This window comes from Leucoraja erinacea, chromosome 1 (genome assembly GCF_028641065.1).
Source record: "Leucoraja erinacea ecotype New England chromosome 1, Leri_hhj_1, whole genome shotgun sequence".
Lineage (NCBI taxonomy): Eukaryota > Metazoa > Chordata > Chondrichthyes > Rajiformes > Rajidae > Leucoraja > Leucoraja erinaceus.
In genome coordinates, this window is record NC_073377.1 from 49,305,514 (window position 1) to 49,332,105 (window position 26,592).

At 40.6% G+C, this 26,592-nt stretch overlaps 1 protein-coding gene across 1 annotated transcript in view; it reads right to left on the reverse strand.

The window, feature by feature from the left end:
* Positions 1-7,143: 7,143 nt before the first annotated feature.
* The window catches only part of dhx29 (DEAH (Asp-Glu-Ala-His) box polypeptide 29), a 75,909-nt gene continuing 56,460 nt past the window's right edge, over positions 7,144-26,592 (reverse strand). Inside the window, exons 21-28 of the mRNA XM_055646056.1 lie at positions 22,041-22,116; positions 19,857-20,081; positions 17,931-18,067; positions 17,707-17,797; positions 17,168-17,494; positions 13,029-13,160; positions 9,693-9,789; positions 7,144-7,356 (exon numbers count right to left, since the gene is read on the reverse strand). Of these exons, the coding sequence (XP_055502031.1) occupies positions 7,301-7,356; positions 9,693-9,789; positions 13,029-13,160; positions 17,168-17,494; positions 17,707-17,797; positions 17,931-18,067; positions 19,857-20,081; positions 22,041-22,116 (1,141 nt within the window). The 3' untranslated portion in view covers positions 7,144-7,300. The remainder of the gene's footprint in view (positions 7,357-9,692; positions 9,790-13,028; positions 13,161-17,167; positions 17,495-17,706; positions 17,798-17,930; positions 18,068-19,856; positions 20,082-22,040; positions 22,117-26,592) is intronic.

The following is a 26,592-nucleotide window of genomic DNA, read 5'->3' on the forward strand; positions in this document are numbered from 1 at the left end:
AAGAGCCCTATCTAGCTCTCGCTTGCAAGCATCCAGAAAACCTGCCTCCACCGCCCTCTGAGGCAGAGAATTCCACAGACTCACGACTCTCTGTGAGAAAAAGTGTTCCCTCGTCTCCATTCTAAATGGCTTACTCCTTATTCTTAAACTGTGGCCCCTGGTTCTGGACTCCCCCAACATCGGGAACATGTTTCCTGCATCTAGCGCAGTGGATCCCAACCTTTTTTTGCCCATGCCCCACCTAATCACCTCTAAAATCCTGATGCCCCCCCCCCCCATGTGGTGATATATAATTCTTATCATTTAAAAAGTGAACTCTGTTTCAGCTGAAGAAGTTTAAAACGCCAATACCTTGGTTGTAATAACTACACAATAAAGACCTTTTTTACCCCAAAACATTATTTACTCAAAATAACATCTGAAACATAAACTACATATGTTTACCTAAAAAATCAAAATCAAAAATTTGGACCCAGATCTCCTCAGTCGCGCTCAATTGCCCCCCTTAAAAATCAAATTGCCCCCCTGTGGGGCGTACGCCCCACGTTGGGAACCACTGCTCTAGCATGACCAAGCCCTTAACAATCTTATGTTTCAACGAGATAACCTCTCATCCTTCTAAACTCCAGAGTGTACAAGCACAGCTGCTCCATTCTCAGAATATGACAGTCCCGCCATCCCGGGAATTAACCTTATAAACCTACGCTGCACTCCCTCAATAGCAAGATTGTCCTTCCTCAAATTAGGGGACCAAAACTGCACACAATACTCCAGGTGGGCTCACTAGTTGTCCTCTGTACAACTGCAGAAGGACCTCTTTGCTCCTATATTTGATTCCTCTTGTTATAAAGGCCAACATGCCATTCACTTTCTTCACTGCCTGCTATACCTCCATGCTTACTTTCATAGACTGATGTACAAGGACCCCCAGATCCCGTTGTACTTCCCCTTTTCCCAACTTGACGCCATTTAGATAGTAATCTGCCTTCCTGTTTTTGCTACCAAAGTGGATAACCTCACATTTATTCGCATTAAACTTAATCTGCCATGCATCTGCCCACTGCCCCAACCTGTCCAAGTCACCCTGCATTCTCATAGCATCCTCCTCACAGTTCACACTGCCACCAGCTTTGTGTCATCTGCAAATTTGCTGATGTTACTTTGAATCCCTTCATCCAAAATCATTGATGTATATTGTAAATAGCTGCGGTCCCAGCACCGAGTCTTGCGGTTCCCCACTAGTCACTGCCTGCCATTCTGAAAGGGACCCGTTAATCCCTACTCTTTGTTTCCTGTCTGCCAACCACTTCTCTATCCATGTCAGCACTCTACTCCCAATACCATGTGCCCTAATTATGCCCACTAATCTCCTATGGAGAGGATTATTAAAGGGGTTGTCAGGCTAAATGCAGATAGTTTCCTCGATTGAGGCACACAGGAGTATTGGTGGCCCTTTTAGGACTGGGATGAGAAATGTCTTCACTCAGAGGGCAGTTAACTTGTGGAATCCCCTATTCCAGGCCATGAAGCTGTTATTGTGTTCATTTAAAACATATTAATAGGTGTCCAAACACCAATGGAATCAAGGAATATTGGGATGGAAAACATCGCTGAAGATGATTAGCAATTACTTTAACGAATGGCAGAGCAGACATGATGGCTGGATGGCCTACTCCTGCTCCTATTTATTATGTTCATATATTGGAACATGCTTACCATAATCCAGCAACTCCATTTAGAAAAATAACTCGCTATTCTCTCTTTCGGGGCTCTAATTAATAGACAAATATTGACCAGGAAACAGGCAGATCAGTTACCTGAAATATTTACATATAACCAGTTAAACATATACGTGGCTCCAAAGTACTCTTTGGTTAAATGGCAATTTGAAATATTTCCTACTGTGAACTGTATAATTATATATGTCAAAGAGTGCACAGACATTTCATAAAACAAATAAATATAAATTATGTGGCCTCTTTTGAGAATCTATTCCCTATATTGCAAACAAACCATTCCGTAGACAACACTGAATAACTTTGATGGTGAAATATTTATTTTTGGTTACTATTAAGGTGCAGTGGCTGAGCGGAAAACAACATAAATATTCAACAGGCACACTTATTTACATTACAATTCATGTCACAGTCACTTTTTAATCCCAAACATAAAACAAAAGTGCAACTATAGTATATATTCTGGAATTCCAACGGTTCCTCTCTATATGGTCCTATTCTGCCACCTACTGTTAAAGTTACCTTACACTAACCAGTCACCATTGAGTTTTACTTTAGCATTTGAAATTTCAAGCGTTAAAAATAAAATATGGACAGTATTAACTGTACATCATTGAAAGCGTAGTTAATTCAACAAGCAAATCTAATATATGCCAATAACAAGTCATGAATGACAACACAGAGGAGAGTGTGTAAATCATTAGTGCCCAATATATGTTATAAATGAGAGAAAATCCCAGAAGTAACGAGCCTGTACAGTATTGCAAGGGTCATGTTACCCAAGATGATGCAGTGCGAACCATTTATTATTTTATCAGATATCAGTTCTAACATAGACTATATTATTCAAAAACGAGGTTGAACAAATTTTATCCAAACGTCTCTCCCAGATGCGATAAATGTTTGTTTCAAAACGCTAATATAACACACTCATTTGTTGGATGTACAAAGTTGAATAAATTTTGGAGTGATATATTTGATATATTTACAAAGATTTTCAAGTCAAGAATAGAACCCAAAACGGAATGGATTATATTTGGAATAATAGGAGAAGATACCAATTTAAATAAAGATCAAAATGTTTTTTTTAATTATGGGTTAATAATTGGAAAGAAATTGATACTTAAATTTTGGAAAAGTACAACCACACCAACTGTTAAAATGTGGATTAGGAATATGGTGGACATAGCATGCCTTGAAGAAATGCGACTCCGACTAATAGATAAATATGACCAATTCTTAAAGAGTTGGTCTCCTTTCATCGACTTTTTGGAATCATGTGATGCAGCGGTGCCGTAAGGATTGCCGATTTCAGTTCATGACGCGGATAGATCTACATCTCCGAATACAGATTTGAAAAATTCTCTTTTAAGGGGCCTTCTCTTCTATTGCTACTCTCCTCTTTCTCTCTTCCTTTTTTTATTTTTTATATACACACTTCACGTTTTTCTACTCTCTGCCATCTATTTTTCCACTTTTTCCCCTTTCTATTGCTTTCTTTTTCTTGATCTGCTTACTTTTTTCTTATAACATAAAACTAGAGGTTGTACATAGAATGGATTACGGTATTACATAGTTGGCACCTAAAATTAGGCGCCACTGTACTGTTTTATGCTGTATTAACTTCTAATAAAATAAACAAAAAAAAAACAACAAAAAAAAAAAAAAGATATCAGTTCTGTATATTCTCATTCCAAATCCTCTAAAAATTTACTCTCAGTGAAAGTGAAAGTTCCTTCAAAACTCAAACTACTGTAAAAAACGTTTCTATATTGTTCTGATTCTATAATTGGCCACTTGATTCACTAAATACAGAAATTCCCCAATAACCATTACCTTAAACGTTTACTCCCTTCATCACCAGCACGCCAAGGATCTCCTTGGTATCATCCACAAATTGCAACTCACCCAATCTTGCAACCTCCCTAGAATCTATCTAGGAATAACATTATAAATCATTTTGATTCAAATAGTCAAGCAATAGAGAAATGTCCGCAGTTGCTGATTAACCAAGTCACAGCTTCCACATACATCACAAATAAAAGGCAGAGCCAACAAACAATGGCATTCTCCTTCCCCCTCTACCCCACAATTAGCATACATGAAACTTGGAAGGTGCTCCACTTGAAACTCCAACCATAAATAGAATGTGACCTATACACAGGCAATAAACCCCATAAAACATCTTTCAAGCCAGATGTGTTCACAGAAACTCAACATCCTTCATTTCCCAGCTTGGAGTTAATGCCCCTGTCCCACTTAGGAAACCTGAACGGAAACCTCTGGAGACTTTGCGCCCCACCCAAGGTTTCCGTGCGGTTCCTGGAGGTTGCAGGTAGTGGAAGCAGGTAGGGAGACTGACAAAAACCTCCGGGAACCGCACGGAAACCTTTGGTGGGGGCGCAGTCTCCAGAGGTTTCCGTTCAGGTTTCCTAAGTGGGACAAGAGCAGTATTCACTCTGCTGGTTCATTTAGAGTTAACCCCCATATTTCATGACATCATCAGATTCGAAATGCAGGAAGCATTTTTAAAGACTTTTCAGTGACAGATGATTTATTAAAAATATCAGGGATTTGGAAATTTCAGGGAGTAGTCTGAAAAGGAGAGTGTGTAATCATTAGTGCGCAATATATATGTTATAAATGAGAGAAAAGCTGAAAAGCTTGTTCTTCACAGTTGCTCTTCATTTGCTGAGTTGGAGCTTGTGGCTTGAAAAGTCTTTACTCCGGTTCACTATAGTCTTTTGATAATTAAAACATTTCTTATTCAGTCTTGTATTTTGTTGTGGATTCATTTAAGTTTTACATAAGTATTATGTAATGTAGAACTGTGAAAATATGAATTTAAATAAACTTTTTTCATTATCTGGAATACTCAAAAAACAAATAAAAATTGGTGTCATGCCATGGTGATTTTTTCCACAAGTATTCCTCCAGATTAGATTTCACTATTATAGTTGAGCAAATCCCTTTCTCAGTTTTACTTAATTTTCAGGTCTGTTATCAGCATTGCAAAACTTCCAGTGTTTCATCATTTTGAAACCATGCTATGTTATTTTTCTTCAGCACTATAATGATTTCAGTACATTGAATAATTATCAATCCACAAATTGAAGCAATCTTTCCTGTACTATTACAATTGTAGCCCACCAAAATAGATGCAAACTAAACTAGTAATATCTTCCACAGGGCTGTATCCAGTCTACATTGTTACATGTTAGAAACATTGTTAGATTTCAGTTATTTTGTTTTTATTACTTCAGTATACATCCATGTACAGTGCCCTCCATAATGTTTGGGACAAAGACCCATCATTTATTTATTTACCTCTGTACTCCACAATTTGAGATTTGTAATAGAAAAAAAACCACACGTGGTTAAAGTGCACATTGTCAAATTTTAGGCCATTTTTATACATTTTGGTTTCACCATGTAGAAATTACAGCTGTGTTTATACATAGTCCCCACATTTCAGGGCACCATAATGTTTGAGACACATGGCTTCATAGGCAGCCTCCTTAACGCAGGTGTAAGAGAGCTCTCAGCACCTAGCCTTTCCCCCAGTCTTTCCATCACCTTTGGAAACTTTTATTACTGTTTATCACCATGAGGACCAAAGTTGGGCCAATGAAAGTCAAATAAGCCACTATGAGACTGAGAAACAAGTATAAAACTGTTGGAGACATCAGCCAAACCTTAGGCTTACCAAAATCAACTGTTTGGAAAGTCATTAAGAGGAAAGAGAGCACTGGTGAGCTTGCTAATCACAAAGGGACTGGCAGGCCAAGGAAGACCCCCACAGCTGATGACAGAATAATTCTCTCTATAATAAAGAAAAATCCCCAAACACCTGTCCGACAAATCAGAAACACTCTTCAGAAGTCAGGTGTGGATTTGTCAATGACCACTGTCTGCAGAAAACTTCATGAACAGAAATACAGAGGCTACACTGCAAGATGCAAACCACTTGTTAGCTGCAAAAATAGGTTGGCCATGTTAGTTTGCCAAGAAGTACTTAAAAGAGCACCACAATTCTGGAAAAAAGTCTTGTGAACAGATGGGACGAAGATTAACTTAGCAGTGATGGCAAGAGCAAGGTAGAGAGGAGAGAAGGAACTGCCCAAGATCAAAAGCATACCACCTCATCTGTGAAACACGGTGGTGGGGATATTATGGCCTGGGCATGTATGGCTGCTGAAGGTAGTGGCTCACTTATCTTCATTGATGATATAACTGCTGATGGTAGTAGCATAGACATATCCTATCTGCTCAAGTTCAAACAAATGCCTCAAAACTCATTGGCCGGCAGTTCATTCTACCTACGGCAAGACAATGATCCCAAACATACTGCTAAAGCACAAAGGAGTTTTTCAAAGCAAAAAAAATGGTCAATTCTTTATTGGCCAAGTCAATCACCCGATTTGAACCCAATTGAGCATGTCTTTTATATGCTGAAATGGGGGGACTGCTGTAATTTCTACATGGTGAAACCAAAATGTATAAAAATGGCCTTTATTAAAATCTGACAATGTGCACTTTAACCACATGTGATTGTTTCTATTGCAAATCTCAAATTGTGGAGTACAGAGGCAAATAAATAAATGGTGGGTCTTTGTCCGAAACATTATGTCGGGCACTGTAGCTTATTTTCCATTTGCTTTTTCTTAAAAAATGTTAAGTATGCAGAAACCTCAAATGGGATTTTAATAAGTTTTGCTGGTCAGAATGTTTTATCGTCTGAAAAAGTATACTTCACCTTCTACAAACAAAGTTGGAAATTTTGACCACAATGTTGGAAAATCGAAATGAATGCACCAAATATCGTTTGCTATGTTTAGGTAGATGGCGTTTACATGTCTCAATATCCTTTGGTTCTCATTCTCAGGAAAAGATCACTAATTTACTTCATTTTCAACGATAACTGGCATTGGAAGCAGTCAATACAAATGAAGGGGATTCTCATTCCATCACAAAGGTTAGCTTCATTCTAGGCTTCCATGAAACAAAAAAAAGGTGTCTTAACAGAATGAAACACTCCATCCTTTGCTGACCTTACGTTTACAATGAATTATAACATAATTCTAATCCAAACTCTTTAAACTAAATGCTGTTTTTTCCTGACAATAATCTCAGAGGTTATGCTGTAAGAAACAAGGGCAAAAACAGAATTTTCGCCAACTTCTCTCTCAGTTTGCTATATACCACCGAAACGTATTTATTTATTATTTATCAAATCGTTGAAAACATTAGCGACGCAGTGGTGCTGGTTTCCAACGGATAAAAAGGGTTTAAAATTGACAGCAGTAAAACACACATTTTTTATACAAGATACTCTCAATTATTACTTTGAAACTTGCAGACTTTGAACAGCAGTAGCAATTAAGAGAACTAAAAGACCAAAAGAATCACCATTAGAAAGTTTATTGACAATTAGTTATATCATAAAATACCAATAAACTGCATTGTTCACTTTTATCATTTAAACCGTCTTCAAGGAAGGCAAGGTGTTTTTCCCCCAGTTTGTACATGAAGTATATCAAGGCATCAGGAAACCATATTTTACTTCAATCACCATACTCAGTCTTGATCAGTGTTACGATTAATTGTATCATCTCATCATCTACAAAAGAAAAAAGAGCAATGACATTACAAATTATTTATTTGAGTTATTTGATTAAATATATATGTTCGAGTAAAAGTTCAATTTCTAAATCATGCTCTGAATCATGGGGTTTTCTCCAGGATCGATCAGTTGTTCGTCAGCAGATGATTTAGGTAAGTGGGAGTCTCTGGGGTAAAACTTGGCTGGCACGCTTCTTAAAGCAGTGATAATGCTTCAGCGGTTCTGAATTGGGTTTAAAATGCTTTGGGATATTTGATGTCACAAGAAGTGTTGCGTCATTTTTTAAATAAAGTCTCAAACTTCAATACTTGCATTTGGATCATTTTTCTATAGACTATAACAAGGCCAAATTTAAGACTTTACAAAATAAAATTATATTGAGCTTTGTACGAGGAATCTGTTGTGAGAATTATAAATTTATCGTAGTTGTATATAAACTTGACCAAAAATGCCTCGTATGATTTTGTCATTATTGTCTTCAGTGAAATACAGGCCCCTACTCGTTTCTCTTGCATTTACCTTCCTTCCACGGGTGTTGTTCCCATTCAGCAGGTACAAGATAGGTGGAGATTAGGCTAAAGAGAACACACTCACTGGGGTATGATCTCAAAATTCCAAAGAAAATTCAGAAAAATATCAAATTGATTTGGCTTGAATAAACGCTAGGATAATTGTGAACAAATTTGGAATTACAGATGCTAATATTATTGAACAAGTTAATGCTATTAATAGCTTGGAGACACAAGGTCCTTCAATTAGATAGTGCTTGATGTGCATGTCAATTCATTATCTCATCGTTGCTCCACATTCCAAGGCTCTTACCAAGAAAAAATATCTACAGGGTTTAGATCTAAAAATTCAAATCAGCACAGCATTCAAAGTCTTTATGGAAAATGCCTCCCAAATTTTAGGGATGAAACAGTTGTCTTATGTATTACCTGATTCAACATTGTGACATAATGGTTAATTATTGTATTGTCTTAGTTTGCTGATGAACTTTTGTTAATTCAATGTATAAAAGCTATGGCCTATGTTTTGGTGACTTCACTATACATGCTATTTGAGGTTAGCTAATCCAAAAGTATGATATTGCTGCCAGATCTGCTTGAGGGAATGCTTATAGATAAGATTTAAATTACCTTAGCATCAAAAGATCAATATAGAACAGACCTACTCGGATTGAACTCCATTTGCCATTTCTCCGCCCTTATTTGTAAGGATCAAAATCTCACTGTATCCTGTGATGGCCTTCCTCACTGTGTGAACCTCCACTAATTTTGGTTCACCTATAAACTTACTAACCATTTCATCTAATCTTGCAGCTTTATAGGACTTTGCTTATGCCACATTTGGAATAATGCATGCAGTTCTGGTCACCACATTAAAGGAAGGATGTGGAGGGTTTGGAAAGAGTACAGAGAACTTTACCAGAATGCAGCCTAGATTAGGGGTTTTAGCTACAAGAAGAGGTTGGACAGATATGGATTGTTTCCTCTGGAGCACCAAAGGTTGAAGGGAGACTTGATAAAAGTATATACAATTATATAGGGAATCGGTCTAGGGGAAAGTGTCAGAACCCCTCTCCCAGGATAGAAATATCAAATACTAGAGGACATCACTTTGTCTGAGGGTGCTCCCTACCAGTCGGCCACTTTGCTAATGACTGAAAAGTTCATTTCTTTCTCTTTCGATAATGCTGGTCTTTTATTGTTCATAAATGAAAATGTTGTACTACAACTACAAACATCATCTGATATCTGCGCTCCTAGCACAAAACGCGCACTTTCACGGTCAAACAATATTTTCACTATATAGAATGCAATAAGTCAGTGGCAGTAAACTACTTCCACGAGAGTAATTGGAAGCGTGAATTACACTGCCAGACATTCCCTGATCACACATATTATTTTTTGGCAAATAATTTCTGAAAGGACAAATAAGTACACCAACATTTTTAAATATTAACCTATGCTATCGATTCATTTAGTATGTACATATTCAGTAAAAATATGTATTATCTGAATCAGATAATCAAAATCATTATGCAATGCAGGTGAATTCTGAATTCAAGCATGTTCTCTTTTGCTATTTTTCATATGACACTAATAGCAGTCTATTGGGATATTATGACCGTAGTTAAAATTAGGTTTTAATAAGAGTAAGAGATGGGATGTTTTAGAGATCTATTATCAATACCTAAATTCAGGAACAGCATAGGCGGTTATCATAAATAATTATAATAAATACATCATTCACCCTGGCCATCTATTTAACTCGCAAAAACGTGATGTAAAAATTATGTACATAACAGAAATTAAATTAAATGGAATTACTTTCAATTGACATTTTAGGATCTTCAAGTTTCTTCAGTAGAACTGATTCAATTAAGGCTCGCAGCTCTTTAAAAATGATTCCTGTCCTGACGGGAGCCTGAAAAATAATTGGTAAACATGAAAACTTGGGACAGTTCAGATTAAAATATACAATTCTAGACGAATCCTGTCTCTGTTCATTATACTAATCAAACCGGTTTTGTTAAAATCTTATACTTGTCTTTATCAAGGCGACTATCTATCTATGCTGGAATCCCACACACAGAATCAAGATCAAACAGAACATTTGGTTCTAAAATCAAAACAAAAAATATTGAAACACTGAGAAATTCACGCAGCATCTGTGAAAAGAGAAATGGAGACCCTTTGTTGGAATTAAAATATTAGGTCTGTTCTTTCCATAGATACTGCCTGACATGTTGAGCCCTTCCAGGATGTTCTATTTCCACCATCAGCCTTTTGTTTTTATTTTCATTCTTTGAGGAAGATTTGGTGCAACGGGGAGAGGTACGAGCGGTGTGAGAAAAGTGGGCAAGCATAATAGGGCAAAATTGGAGATTAAAGAGGGAAGACAGTTGAGGTCGGGAATGGAGGAGAGTCAAATTGGGGTGCTGGTGTAACATATGGTGGATAGTTTGCTCCGCTCTGAACAAGATTGTATAAAATCAGAAGACATAGACAGATCAAGAGTCTTTAACTAATTTTGCAAACCTGACTGCAAGAAGTGGGAAATTTGATGACCCAAATTAATCAGGTAAAAATGGATCTGAGAACATCACAGAATAAAAGCTATATACTTAATCTCATTCATAAAAAACATCATTCTGTAATCCCATAAAGTGATGGAATTTCTAGAACAATAACCATCCTACCAACTCCATAAATAAAATAAAACATTTAGATAAAAGTAGAAAAAAATGTTTTGAACTAAATGTCTAAATAGAATCCAAAAAAAATATCAAGTTGCACATGCTCAGAAACCCACTAAATGCAAAAAATAGTACCTCCACAAGAGAGTGCAGATGCTGCAGTCTGATGCTGCAGTACTGCACACCTGTACATGGCACTAACACCATCATCAAGTATGCAGATGATACAACGGTGATTGGCCTCATCAGCAACAACGATGAGCTGGCCTACAGGGAGGAGGTCCAGCACTTAGCAGCATGGTGCACTGACAACAACCTGGCCCTTAACTCCAAGACCAAGGAGCTCATTGTAGACTTCAGGAAGTCCAGAGGCGGCACGCACACCCCCATCCACATTAACGGGACGGAGGTGGAACGTGTTTCTAGCTTCAGGTTCCTGGGAGTCAACATCTCCGATGACCTCTCTTGGACCCACAATACCTCTACTCTGATCAAGAAGGCTCATCAGCGTCTCTTCTTCCTGAGGAGACTGAAGAAGGTCCATCTGTCTCCTCAGATCCTGGTGAACTTCTACTGCTGCACCATCGAGAGCATCCTTACCAACTGCATCACAGTATGGTATGGCAACTGCTCTGTCTCCGACCGGAAGGCATTGCAGAGGGTGGTGAAAATTGCCCAACGCATCACCGGTTCCACGCTCCCCTCCATTGAGTCTGTCCAAAGCAAGCGCTGTCTGCGGAGGGCGCTCAGCATCGCCAAGGACTGCTCTCACCCCAACCATGGACTGTTTACCCTCCTACCATCCGGGAGGCGCTACAGGTCTCTCCGTTGCCGAACCAGCAGGTCGAGGAACAGCTTCTTTCCGGCGGCTGTCACTCTACTCAACAACGTACCTCGGTGACTGCCAATCACCACCCCCCCCCCGGACACTTATTATTATTTATTCAAATCGTTTGCTATGTCGCTCTTCAAGGGAGATGCTAAATGCATTTCGTTGTCTCTGTACTGTACACTGACAATGACAATTAACTTGAATCTGAATCTGAATCTGAGTGAAGTGAAAAACAAAGCTCTGGAGGAACTCAGCAGGCCAGGCAGCATCTGTGGAGGGAATAGACAGGCAATGTTTCAGGCTGAAGAATCCCAATCATGAAACATCATCTGTCTTACCCTTCAATTCAATTCAATTCAATTCAACTTTAATGTCATTGCACAAATACGAGTATGGGTACAACGAAATGCAGTTTAGCATCAGTCCATAGTATAGTGCAATATAGAAATAAAAATAAAAATACAGAATAATCAAACAATAATAGAACAATGTGGATGGAGAGACTGGAGAAGTCTATCGGCAGGACTCCGAGTTCAGCAGTGTGATGGTATTATTGTAGAAGCTGTTCCTCATCCTACTGGTACGAGACCTGAGGCTCCGGTACCGCCTCCCTGATGGGAGGAGGGCAAACAGTCCATGGTTGGGGTGGGAGGGGTCTTTAATGATCTTCCCGGCCCATCTCAGACACCGTTATCGGTGGAGGGCATCCATGGCAGGGAGCGGGGCACCAATGATGTGCTGCGCGGTTTTCACCACCCGTTGTAGTGCCTTCCTGTCCGCTACGGTGCAACTGCTGTACCATACCATGAAGCAGGTGGTCAGGATGCTTTCGATGGTACAGCAGTAAAAGTTGGTCAGGTTCTGGGGGGACAGGTGAGCTTTCTTGAGCCCCCTCAGGAAGTAAAGGCGCTGCTGCGCCTTTTTGATCAGCTTGGAGGTGTTGAGGGACCAGGACAGATCCTCCGAGATGTGTACCCCGAGGAATTTGTAGTTGGAGACGCGCTCCACCTCAGTCCCGTTTATATGGATGGGGGTATGTCTGCCCCCTCTGATCTTCCTGAAGTCAACAATAATTTCCTTTGTCTTCTTGGAGTTGAGGACGAGGTTATTGTTGGCACACCAGGTTGTCAGGTGCTGGACCTCATCCCTGTAGGCTGACTCGTCGTTGTCACTGATCAGTCCTACCACCGTGGTGTCCTCAGAGTTCCTCCAGCATTTTGACTTTTACTTTGTTGATACAAATGCTGGAAGCAAGTTGTGGATGCAGGTTCTTCAAGGCTATCAGTTCACAAAGTCATTATTACTAGCGTAGATTAAAAAATGTTTTGTGAAGGGCATACTGCTTATGTGAGGTCCTGTCTTTAAACATCTAAATTGGTAAGGTGGTGAGAATGGATTGATTCAAACCATCCAAGAGAGCATTTTGAAAATTACAGATTTGCAGGAGGCAAAAGAAGAGAAATGTCAATAGGATGAAGAGGTGGAGAAAGTTACCAAGACAGGAAATAGCAAGGCCAATTGAACAGGTGGAAATGTAATTGTCATGGCACTGACAGACCAGGTGCCAATGTAGAGCAGCGTGCACAAAGGATTGACTTTAATAAAAGTCACACTAGAATATTTAAATATTCTCACCTGGAAATATATCCAACCATCAACTGAAAGCAACCTTTCACGGTGCATCACCTCTATCTCACCACCAAACAGTAAGATTGGAAAAGGTGAAATCAGAGTCGTCTCTCGCACATATACCTTGGTGTATTTTACCTGGTTTGTAAAGCAGAAGTGGTATGATCCATTGTAATATAAATTTGTCAACAAAACACATTCATATATGCAGATTTAGCCCTTCATTAAGACCACAGACTTGACTAGCCTATACCATTATGCATTTATCTTATATAAGCAGAATTGCACGCTCCAAATTGTACATCAAAGGATATAATATTTAAGTACAACATTGCCTGAAGGTACATCTTCATAAAGTGAGAAAATGTAATCTTCAGTAAGATTTCTTAGTTCTGTGTGCAATCCAATACAATTCCATTACAATACGATAGAACTTTATTTATCCCATGAGGGAAATTCATTTGCCAACAGTCATAAAAATCACAAAATACATGAAACAGGAAAATAAAGTGACGAGTGGTAAGGATTTGGGGATGTGCATAGATTGAGGAGGTGGTGGGGGGGGGGTGGGTCACGGTCTCAGTCTACATCTCGATGGAAGGGGGAGGAGTTAAAATGTTTGATAGCCACAGGGAAGAAGGATCTCCTGTGGCTTTCTGTCCTGCATCTGTAATTGTTTAAGACAAGGAACATATTAATTAGCCAGTTCTACCACAACTAGCAAATGCCTTGATCAGCTGCTTGAAAAGAATTATGACATTCAGCAATGATAAAAAATATTTTTTTTTTCAGATCTCAGTAGCAGCATTTAATCTCTGGAATGAAGTAAACTCAGTTAAATAATGAGTTTTAAAAGCTTTTAGAGTCATACAACAAGGAAACAGGCCATCAGCCCAATTTGTTCCATGCCTTACATTTGCCCGCATTTGGCCCATATTTACCGACTCATTTGCTGGATTTCATATTTGCATACAGTCCACAAATTTACAATAGGTGTTTTGGGGGATTTCCAATGTTTACTGCCAAATTTACAATCTTTTCAGATATTTAGTACACTGATGCACCATAGGCCATACTAATTTTAACATGTTTCTTGTACGAGAACCAATTTGTGCATTTTATAAGAAGAGGAGTGAACATTGTGAACAGGGAAGTAACTATGCAAAGATCCCAGAACCACGAGCAATATATTTTTTTGGTGGAGGAATGGACCACAGTTTTTGAAGTTTAAAAGCCAGGCTTAATTCAGATCAACATTAAACAAATAGACTGTGACGAGGACTAAAATAAAACGTAGAAAATGTCATAAGAATTGGAAGTTGCTCAGCTTAAGAAAAAAACAAGATGGAGATTGAGAGCAATCAGTGAAAGGGACGAGGAAAGAAAGAACTTACCTTGTACGTAATTTTTATAGATTTTATTGATTCAAAAGTCCAGAAGGTGGCACCATGCCCAGATGGAAAATGAGAAGAAACCAAAGCCTGCACTGTACCTGTTTTTTCTTACGCTGTGAGTGCAGGACACCGTAAACAGATAAACAGGGTGGAAGTGGGACGGGGAATTTATGTGCCAGGCAATCTGAAGCTCGGGGTTCCTACTGTGGACTTAATGCAGGTCATTCATGAAGCGATCACCCAATCTGTATTAGGTTTCTCCAATGTACAGAAAGCTACACTGTGAAGATCGAATGCAGTGCACGGAATTGGAAGAATTACTGTTTAGCCTAGAAAGCTGCCTTGGGCCAGGGAAGGGAATAACAGAAAAAATGAGTTGTATCTTGTACATGGGTGGCGGCATGGTGGAGCAGCGGCAGAGTTGCTGCCTTACGGCGCCAGTGACCTGGGAACAATTCATATTACGGGTGATGTCTGTACGGAGTTTGTATGCTCTCCCCATGACTTGCGTGGGTTTTCTCCGGGAGCTGCAGTTTCCTCTCACACTCCAAAGACATATAGGTTTGTAGGTTAATTGGCTTAGTAAAAATGTACATTGTCCCATGTGTGTACAGGATAGTGTCAGCGTGCGGGGATCACTGGTCGGCGCGGACTTGGTGGGCTGAAGAACCTGTTTCCACACTGCATCTCTAAACTATAAACTAAATTGCACTTGCATGGGAAGTGCCAAAAGATAGGAAGTGGTTAATGGGAGTCACAAAGGGAGCAAACCATTTGAAATGCTGACAAACGAGGAGAATATGCACCTGGTGGTGGAATCTTGTTGGAGTTGGCAGAATTTGCAAAGGATGCTCCATTCAATGCAGAGCCTGGTGGGGTGGAAGCGAGAACTAGGGGTATTCTATCTTGCTCTGTCCAAGAGGGGACATTGTGAGAGAGATGCAAGAAAAAGAGCAGTCCCTATCCTTCAGCGTTTCCCTCAGCCCTTTCACTGAATAGTCTCAATCTGTATATAATCAACTAATCTCTATCCTTTGACTCTTCCCATTGCCCACTATGCTAGAAGGGAAGCAACAATTCAAAATGGAGGAGGAAGGCATGAGATACAGAATGCCTGTGGACTTGTAATGAATGTTTATTATTAGCCTATCCTGAGAGGAAGATATCCATAACTAGAATGGAAGAGATGGACCATGTGAAAGAGTATATTACAAACTGGCAGCAAAGGTAATGAAATTTGAGTCCTGTATGAGTGGTGGAAGCAGCAGTATTGTAGTCATCAATATCCATGAAAAAGAGTTGAGGGAGCAGGCCTGAATAGGGGCTGAAACAAAGACTGGTCCACGTATCACGTATGGAGTGCCTAATGCTGCACCTATGACCTGACAAAAATCTATGAAGTTGATAAAGAGGTTGCTCAATGCGAGGATTAGCTCATTGCAGCAACTGAATGTGTTGGTTGAGGGACACTGGTTGGGTCTCTTTTCAAGGAAGAACTGATGTCCTGATTTTGGATGGAGGGATAGAGAGATTGGAGAGTTATAGTGAAGATGAACTAGTTAGGACCAGGGACTAGGAAGGAGTTGGTGGAAGAGGATACCTGAAGTAGCATGAATGTAAGCGGAAAAGGTCTGGACCACAGAAAAAGGATGACATTTAGAAGAAATGTTTACTGGGGCTAGAACAGACTGAAACAAAGAGTTTGCCCAGTCTTATGGATTTTAGGCAAAAGTTAGAAACAAACTATATGAGATTGGGGCACTACAGGTTTAGAACCTGTGGAGTGAAAATCTCTCAAGAAAATGAGGTTTGGAATTGTGTGGACTACAACATCTTGGAGTTCAATGGTGGGATTCTGGTTCATACAGAAGGATGACATTGTGTTTGGGAGCTGATGATAGGCGTCTGCAGAAGAGGTCAGTTCACCAGATCATAACATTTTTAGGATTCACAATGATATCAGGATTTATTGAGTAAGTGCAAGTTCACGAGAGGCAAGTGGAAACATTCTGGAGGTCTATGTCTTCATGAACAGTTATTAATGAAATGATCAAGGCATATGAGGCTACAGGGAGAGAGCAGGTGAATTGTGAATTCTAGGGTCAGGAGGAAGGGTAGGCAGTCTGGGGAGAGAGCTCCTGGCTAAAGAGATGGGCATGAAGGCAGAGAAAGAGGAGATCAATGATACATCAGGATAGGAACACATTAAGATGGGGACAGAAGGAAGCAAAACCTAGGACTCTGCTGAGAATGGATCTTTGGGATCAGAGAATAAATCATTAGAAGGAATGGTGAAAACAAGTCAGGGCGTAACTGGGGGAAAGAGGTGAGATCAGACGAAAGTGACGGGTCAGAAAGGTCAGGAGGATTATTGGGATCTAAGAACCATTGAAGATTGTGATCCTTGCTGCTTCCTCTGGAAAAATCAAAGAGAACAATGGAAAGAACAGGTGTTGTAACTCTTGCACAGGAACATCAAATTTTCCAACTTACTATCACTTATGCTCTATATTTATATAATCTCTGGCTGCTGCTATAAGTCACCGATTTGTAGTATTTCTGTTCCTATGTTTCAGCGTAGCCTAGCGTAGACTCGTTAATTGCAACACATCAACACTTCTTTGTCACATCACTCACAAAGTCCAAATGACGAGCTGAACAAAAGCCTCTGAAAAATCCTAGAAAGATCCCAGCCAGTACCAATTATAAATCAAAATCAAATAAGGGCATTAAAAACTATTTATGAATTACCTTCTCCTGGAACAGAATCCAGCCATTGGTTTGAAGATCCCTGTTGACAGATGAAAGGTGCGGTTGTGCTTTACCTTGTGCAGTTTCTATGGAACAAATCACCTTGTCAGCGATGTCCACTGATGGAGTATAAATAATCTTCCCAATATTGTCATAGAGTCCTGCTGTTAATACAGCTTTAAGAAGGGGTACTTCCTGATAAGATAAGCTTGGTTTAGAGTACTGTGGTAAGGACTCTTTATTGCAGCTTTGATGCTTAGTTCCTCTGGTTCTTCGTGACACAAAACCCACTGCCTCCATCAGCTTGATGAGCTCTTGTTTAACATCCTGCAAGTTTATTTTTTATGAAACATATCATGAGCCATCATTCTGCTTGTGGTTTATTTACAATTATAATTTTATCACAAAAAAGTTATGTGGAACATAATCCTTTAAATACAAACTATTTTCTCTAAAATAATGTTTCAATATTCTGTAATGTCCTTTCACATTATTACGTGCACAAAATTGCAGGGTTTAATAGAACAAAGCATACAAACCTCCATTGTTAGAAGCGCAGTTCTACTTAAGAAGTGTTTCTTGCAATAAGCCATTTCAGCCCGCCACCCATCGTTTCGCACATTCTTCCATCTTAACAAGCAAACAAATTAAGATATAATGGAATCAACTAATCAAAGAATATCTGATGTATTTAATTGACACACATTTCTCAAAAGCTTAATTAATAATGCATAGCACAGTAATAAGGCAGGTTTAGGCATACCCTAAATATGCGTTGTAAATAGTTAGATGATCCGAATTAAACAGTGCCATGGCTGCCTTTGCAAAGTCTGCTTCATCTTTTCCATTCACTGGAGTAACAAAGGGAGATTTCTCTGTCATGGCAGCAGCAATGGTTGCCTGCAAACAAATCATATGTTTATCTCAGTATCTGACATACATTGTAAATGTTTTCAGTGAACTATGATTATATAGAGAAGACTTTTCTAAGAGGCAGGAAATCTTAAATATTTCTTGTACCCGTGCGCAGCGCATACGATCACAATTTCCTTTTTATGCATTGTTGCCACATTAACTTGCACCTACTTAACACAGCACTGTAAAAATTAAGTGTCCCAAACTTTTAGAGAAGCCCAAAGAGAAATATATAAGCTGAAGAATTCTGGAAGAGTTGACCATATAAGAACATTTTAACATAATTTAGTGGTTACTACTTTTGCAGGTATAAATTGCAAGAGCATAAATAACAGCTTGAATAATGGTGTGCCTCTGTCTGTTCTTTTATTGCAGCTGGGTTGTTAAGACTCCTTGGCCTTTCTTGCATTCAGTGTCTTCAGTTGATTATTGTTGTCACATAAAACCAATCAAAATTGGTTTAAGAGTACCTTTTGTGATAGCAGATATTCTGGGTTATTGATAGATCAATCACTTCCATCTTTGGCTTAAGATGACTGTATTAAACATCGTTTGTATGTAGTTTTTATTTTTTTTTAAACTGGGTATGTGTGTGGGGGAGGCGGGGGGTGGGGAAACTTTTTTAAATTTTTCCCCTGCACAGAGAACCCAACCTTTTCCCTGTCGGGTCACCATTGTCGTTGGGCCCAAGCACCGTGGAGCAGCCTCCAACCGGAACGACCTGGGGCTCCAGTCGCGGAGCTGCAGACTTACCCACCATCGCGGAGCTGGCCGAGTTCGGAGCAGGAGGAGCGGTGGTGGCGCGCTGCTGCGGCCCGACCCAGGAGATTCGGAGGCTCCAGCCGCCGGCCCGGTGGACAGTGACACCCGGAGCCCGCAGGTCCCTGCTGGGAGACCGCTTTTCGGGGCTTCCGCAACGGCGACTTCTCCCGCTCGAGTTGCGGGGTTGAGGATGACCTGGAGCGGGGCCTTACATCGTCCGGCGCGGCTTTAAATGGCCGCGGGACTTGTTAGCGCACGCCGGGGGCTCCAACACCAAGACCCAGAGCGCGGCCTTGCATCACCCGGCGCGGCTTTATAACTGCCGCGGGACTTATTTACCATCGCCCGCCGGGGGCTTTGACTCTGACATCGGGAGGAGAACGAGGGGTGCAGGGGAGAGATAAGACTTTGCCTTCCATCACAGTCAGGAGGAGATTCACTGTGATGGATGTTCGTGTAAATTGTGTTGTGTCTTGGTTCTTCTTCTTGTTTGTATGACTGCAGAAACCAAATTTTGTTTGAACTTCTGGGTTCAAATGACAACAAATAAATTGTATTGTATTGTATAGTATTGCATTGTATTGTATTGTATAAACACTGCAACCTGCACTCAGATCTGCTATCACTGAGGGCTAATGCTCATGAAACATTCTCTATGAACATCTTTGTTAACCTGTATTATAGCTTCTCAAGGTTTACACACTTTCTTAGGTACACAAGGAACATTTCCCGCCATGCCTTTTCTGCACTCCTCATCAAACCAAGATTCAAATAGACCAACATAGCAGGGGTTAAAACGTGATGTTCAGCATATAAAGTTAAATCAATCTAGGCTGACCCTAGGTTGCACTACAAAAAAATCAGCCTGACTATTCAGACATCATACCAAGGAGGGATCGCAAAAACTAAATGACAAAATTAACCAAGTTGATGATTCCAGCTTTGAAAAATGCAATAAATTACTTGAAATTGCACTAAGATTAAAATCTTAATATGTGTCCAATTTACTTACCACAGGTTCTAAACAACCGAAAATAGCTCCAAAAATCAACATTTTCCCAATTTTCACATTTACTGGAAGGGCAGCGAGATGTTGCCCTAATGGAGTCAATATAGGTTTGTTGATATCACAGGCTCCAATTTTCCTCAGCAGGTTCATAGCATTATTAATAACTTGGATTTGTGGTGGATCTAAAGCCCTGGCAAGAAAATCTTCTGGAGACCCATGATCGCATTTCTAAAAAAGAAAACCAAATGAGAAAATAAGATCAATGACATGTAGGAAAATTATGGATGGAATTCAAACAGACCACAAAAAAGTGTACATTTTTGATTTACTTTCATGGAAATATACACAGCTAGCTGACAACATTAACATTATTGACAGAGCAGATGGAACATTGGATGATTCCATAAGGAGACTGAAATCTAAACAAGACAGAGCTGGCAGGGGAACAGACTGGAGGAAGTCACAGCAATGTTACAAGACAGTTTAGTTTATTTTCAATTTAAATAAACTTTTATATTTTCCGTTCTTTGAGACTGGGAGCCAAAATAGGTTAACAAGAACTAGTGCTGAAGGCAGTGCTTCCACACCTCAACCAAACATTTCCTGAAATAGAATCCCAAATGACCTGGAATTTGATGGTATTTCCCGGCCCAATAAGCCTTCCCCAACTGCGCTGTGCGACTGCCGCCCAAACTGCGCACACGCAGATACCGGACCCAATGCGCATGCGCGGGGAGACGGCGTCCCTACCGCATCACCGGCGCCATTTTCAATTGTGATGCGGCTGACGGGCCTCCCCCAACTGCGCAGGCGCGAATGGTCGTAAATATACAGGTACGTACTTTTTTCCCACAAATCATCCTGTGGGCCTGATTGGAGTGGGCTCGGTAACCGCACGTGAGCAGTTGGGGTGGCAGTCGCACATGCGCAGTTGCGGAAGGCTTACCAAGCCGGGAAATCTCCCAAAATTATTTCATTTCCCTAAAATCACTCGAAGACAACCAGAACGACTGCACCTGCACACACCTCTGTCAAGCTTCTCAAGTTTGCGGATGACACAACCCTGATTGGACTGATCCAGGATGGGGAGGAATCTGTCTACAGACAGGAAGTGTCACAGCTGGCATCCTGGTGTCATCGCAACAACCTAGAGCTCAATGCTCTTAAGACAGTGGAATTGATTGTAGACTTTAGGAGAGCTCCCCCTCCCCTCACCCCACTCACCATCAACAACACCACAGTCACATCTATGGAGTCTTTTAAGTTCCCGGGAACCATCATCTCCAAGGACCTTATGTGGGGGGCTACCATCGACTCCACAGTCAAAAAGGCACAACAGAGGATGTACTTCCTGCGGCAGCTGAGGAAGCACAATCTGCCACAGGTAATGATGGTCCAATTCTATACGGACATCGTAGAGTCTGTTCTCACATTCTCCATCATGGTCTGGTTTGGCTCAGCCACCAAGCACGACACCTGGAGGCTGCAGCAAATCGTCCAATTAGCAGAGAAGGTTATTGGCTGCAACCTTCCCTCCATTGATGAACTGTACACTGCATGGGCCAGGAAGCGAGCGGGTAAGATCATCTCTGACCCCTCTCACCCTGGCCACAATCTCTTTAAATCACTTCCCTCTGGAAGGAGACTCCGGATTGTCAAAGCTGTCACAGCCAGATATAAAAACAGTTTTTATCCACGAGTAGTTGCTCTACTCAACAGCCAAAAATCTGTAGCCTCCCTTTGATCTAGTATTTTGTTGGTTCACATGCTTGATCAATGATGTTTTATCATTAATGTTTTATTATTATTAATGTTTAGTGTTTTCTGAGATTTGTAACTGTCACAGTATGTCATGTTGTTACTTGTGGGCGAAGCACCAAGGCAAATTCCTTGTATGTGAATACCTGGCCAATAAACTTACTTACTTAATTTCCCGAATTTCGGGTAATTTCCTTCAAAGTAGAAACACTGGCTGAAGGTTACAGAGAGAACAGCGAAGATGATGGAAAATAACCACACTATGACATTTCAGCTCAACATGTACCGTGGCTGAACATGGACAAATATATTAAAATATTCACGAAAAAATATTTAAACGTATTGCACACATTGATGCCTTAACTACTCACAGTAAAGGGCTCTCCCAGCATCATTAAAAGTCTGAAATTCGTTCAAGTAAATAATTACCATGATGTGAAGGCAAAGCTCTTCCAAGGGTACTCGTAAGATTTCCGGGACAGAGTAATCTATGAAACTATCATATCTAGAGAAAGAAAGCATAGTGCATTTTTTAAATAAATGCATCCCAATCTTAAAATAATCATTAGTGATAAAATTACAAAGTTTTAAAGCAAATCAACAAATTTGTCAACAAAATAGAGAGAGTACAGAGGAGATTTACTAGAATGTTGCCTGGGTTTCAGCAACTAAGTTACAGAGAAAGGTTGAACAAGTTAGGGCTTTATTCTTTGGAGCGCAGAAGGTTAAGGGGGGACTTGATAGAGGTCTATACAATGATGAGAGGGATAGACAGAGTTGACGTGGATAAGCTTTTCCCACCGAGAGTAGGAAAGATTCAAACAAGGGGACATGACTTGAGAAATAAGGGACAGAAGTTTAGGGGTAACATGAGGGGGAACTTCTTTACTCAGAGAGTGGTGGCTGTGTGGAATGAGCTTCCAGTGAAGGTGGTGGAGGCAGGTTCGTTTTTATCATTTAAAAATAAATTGGATAGTTATATGGACGGGAAAGGTATGGAGGGTTATGGTCTGAACGCAGGTGTATGGGACTAGGGGAGAATACGTGTTCGGCACGGACTAGAAGGGTCGAGATGGCCTGTTTCCGTGCTGTGATTGTTATATGGTTTATATGGTTATCAGTTGGGGCATGGAATATAAGAGTCAGTAAGACGTTTGAAAACGTTACAAATGTTCGTCTTTACAAAACTTTGGTTAGGCTGCAATTGGAGAACTTTGTCCAGTTCTGGTCACCCGGTTACAGGAGGAATGTGCAGGCTTTGGAGAGCTTTACCAGAATGCTGCCTGGATTAGAAGGTATTAGCTAGACACAGAGGTTGGACAAATTTAGATTATTTTCTCTGGGGGTTGAGGGAAGACCTGATAGAACTTTATAAAATTGACGCATAACTTTAAAGTGAGAGGGGAAAAGTTTTAAGGAGATGTGTGGGTCAAGTTTTTATACACAGAGTGGAGAGTCCTTGTAATGTGCCTCCAGGGATAGTGGTTGAGACAGATACGATAATGATATTTAAGAGGTTTTTAAGTAGGCACATTAGGGAATGGAGGGATATGAATCACGTTCCATAGAAACAAAGAAAAATAGGTGCAGGAATGTGCCATTCGGCCCTTCGATCTAGCACCAGCATTCAATGTGATCATCCATAATCAGTACCCCGTTCCTGATTTTTCCCCATATCCCTTGATTCCGTTATCCCTAAGAGCTAAATCTAAATCTCTCTAGAAAATATCCAGTGTATTGGCCTCCACTGCCTTCCGTGGCATATTCCACAGATTCTCAACTCTCTGGGTGATGAAGTTTTTCCTCATCTCAGTCCTAAATGGCCTACCCCTTATTCTTACACCGTGACCCCTGGTTCTGCACTCCCCCCCCCAACATTGGGAACATTTTTTCCTGCATCTAGCCTGTCCATTCATTGTGATCATAGCTGATCGTCCCCTATCAATAACCCGTGCCTGCTTTCTCCCCATATGCCTTAACTCCTCTAGCCCCTAGAGCTCTATCTAACACTAGCCTTTGATAAGGTCTCGCACGGGAGACTGGTGACTAAAATTAGAGCACATGGTATTGGGGGTAGGGTGTTGACATGGATAGAAAAGTGGTTGGCAGACCGAAACGAAAGAGTAGGAGCGAATGGGTCCTTTTAAGAATGGCAGGCAGTGGCGAGTGGAGTGCCGCAAGGCTCGGTGTTGGGGCCCCAACTGTTTACCATATATATTAATGATTTGGAAGAGGGAATTAGGAGCAACAATAGCACGTTTGCAGATGACACAAAGCTGGGTGGCAGTGTGAACTGTAAAGAGGATGTTAGGAGGTTGCAGGGTAACCTGGACAGGTTGAGTGAGTGGGCAGATGCGTGGCAGATGTGAGGATAAATGTGAGGTTATCCACTTTGGCGGCAAAAACAAGGGGGCAGATTATTATCTCAATGGGGTTAGGTTAGGTAAGGGGGAGGTGCAGCGAGACCTGGGCGTCCTTGTACACCGGTCACTGAAAGTTAGCTTACAGGTACAGCAGGCAGTGAAGATAGCTAATGGAATGTTGGCCTTCATAAGAGGATTTCAGTATAGGAGTAAAGAGGTTCTTCTGCAGTTGTATAGGGCTCTGATGAGACCACATCTAGAGTATTGTGTACAGTTTTGGTCTCCTAATTTGAGGAAGGACATCCTTGTGATTGAGGCAGTGCAGTGTAGGTTCACGAGATTGATCCCTGGGATGGCGGGGCAGTCATGTGAGGAAAGATTGAAAAGACTAGGCTTGTATTCACTGGAGTTTAGAAGGATGAGGGGAGATCTTATAGAAATATAAAATTATAAAAGAACGGGACAAGCTAATGGAATTTTTCAAGCATGAAAAATGTTTCCAATGATGGCCGAGTCCAGAACCAGGGGCCACAATCTTAGAATACAGTGGAGGTCATTTAAGACTGAGGTGAGAAAAAACCTTTTCACCCAGAGTTGTGAATTTATGGAATTCCCTGCCACAGAAGGCAGTGGAGGCCAAGTCATTGGATGGATTTAAGACAGTTAGATAGAGCTCTAGGGGCTAGTGGAGTCAAGGGATTGGGGAGAAGGCAGGCACGGGTTATTGATAGGGGACGATCAGCCATGATCACAATGAATGGCGGTGCTGGCTCGAAGGGCCGAATGGCCTCCTCCTGCACCTATTTTCTAATCCTTTAAGAATTTTATATGTTTCTATAAGATGCCCTCTCATCATTCTAAATTCAAGTGAATACAAGCCCAATCGACCAATTCTTTCATCATATGTCAGTCCCGCCATCCCAGGAATTAACCTGGTGAACCTACGCTGCACTCCCTCAAAAGCAAGAATGTCCTTCCACAAATTAGGAGACCAAAATTGCACACAATACTCCAGGTGTGGTCTCACCATGGCCCTTTACAACTGCAGTAGGACCTCCAGAAGAGGCTATTAATTTAATTTGGCATTATGTTCATTGTGGACATCGTGGACCGAAGTGCCTGTGTCTGTGCTGTACTGTTCTATGTTTAAACCTTTCCACACAATTAAACGTTTTTGAAATGGAATTAAGTGTCCATCGTCAAAGCAAACTAATTGACTGAAATAAAAATTTAAACATCTGCTAATTGATTAACTCTGATTCTGCTTGATATTACAAACATCATGCTTTAGGAAGGTTCAAGGAATAAGCAGCAAACACAAAAGATTCTTTAAACTGCAATAAATTCAATTGTCAAATTTGTGCTTACATCTACTAATTTAACAAAAAGATTAGTCATTCTTAAACAAGTGCTTCATTGTCAGCTAATATTGTGCACCTGTCAGTTTATTGATCGGAAATACTCAACCAGTTAATTTACAATATATATAAACAATAATCCAGTAAAAGGGAAAACATAATTGTTCTTCCGAGATGATGCAACACTATATTCTACACTCTTTATTTGTTTCTTTGGCACTAGCTGATGTACTCATGTATGGTATGATTTGTCTGGATAGTACGCAAAACAGGTTTTCACTGTATCTCCACACACGTGACAATAATAACTATTACCAATACTAATCCATTGTAGCATTGTGAACCCAACACTGAATTCTTTAACTTCAAGTAACTTGATTTCTCTGCCTGTATCAGTGGCTAGCTTTGATATTGGCTCGGCTGTTTTCCCCCTTTCTCGTTTATTTTTGTTTCTTCTGGGAGTGGAGTAAGTCAGGCAGTAGTGGAGGGTTGTTCTTCAGTGGAGACCTGTGAGCAGTGGTATGCTGCAGATATCAGTGCTTGGTTCCCTTCTTTAGTCCACTAAATAGTTCCCAAAATGTAACACAGGTAGATAGGGTGGTGAAAAAGGCACATGGCATGCTTTCCATCACTAGACAGGGAATTGTGTACAAGAGTTGTGATGTCAAGTTGCAGCTTTGCAAAACATTGGTGAGACCTCAACTAGTGTATTGTGTGCAGTTCTGGTCACCATATGATCAAGTTAGAAGAGGTGCAGAATAGAATCATAAGGATATTGCCGGGACCGGAAGAGCTGAATTACAAGAAGAGATAGGCTGGGACTGTTTCCCCTGGAGTGTAGGAAGTTGAGGGTGACCTTAGAGAGATCGATAAAAGCATGAGGTGATGGATAAGTTGGATGGTCAGCCTTTTTCCAAGGGTAGGGGAGTCCAAAACAAGATTTAAATTGGGATGGGAAAGATTTAAAACAGAGCCAAGGAGAAGGTTTTTCATACTAAAGGTCAATGGGTAGATGGAACCAGCTGCCAGAGGAAGTAGCAGAAGCAGGTACAATTACAACATTTTAGATATTTAGGCACATGGATAGGAATGGTTTAGAGGGATATGATCCAATGCAGGGAAATGGGCCTCGATCGGGAAAGCACATTGGTTGGCACGGACAAGTTGGGCCAAAAGGCCTGTTCCTGTGCTGTAATACTCTATGAGTAAATTCCTCGTATGTTGCAAAACATACTTGGCTAATAAATAATTATTGTGATT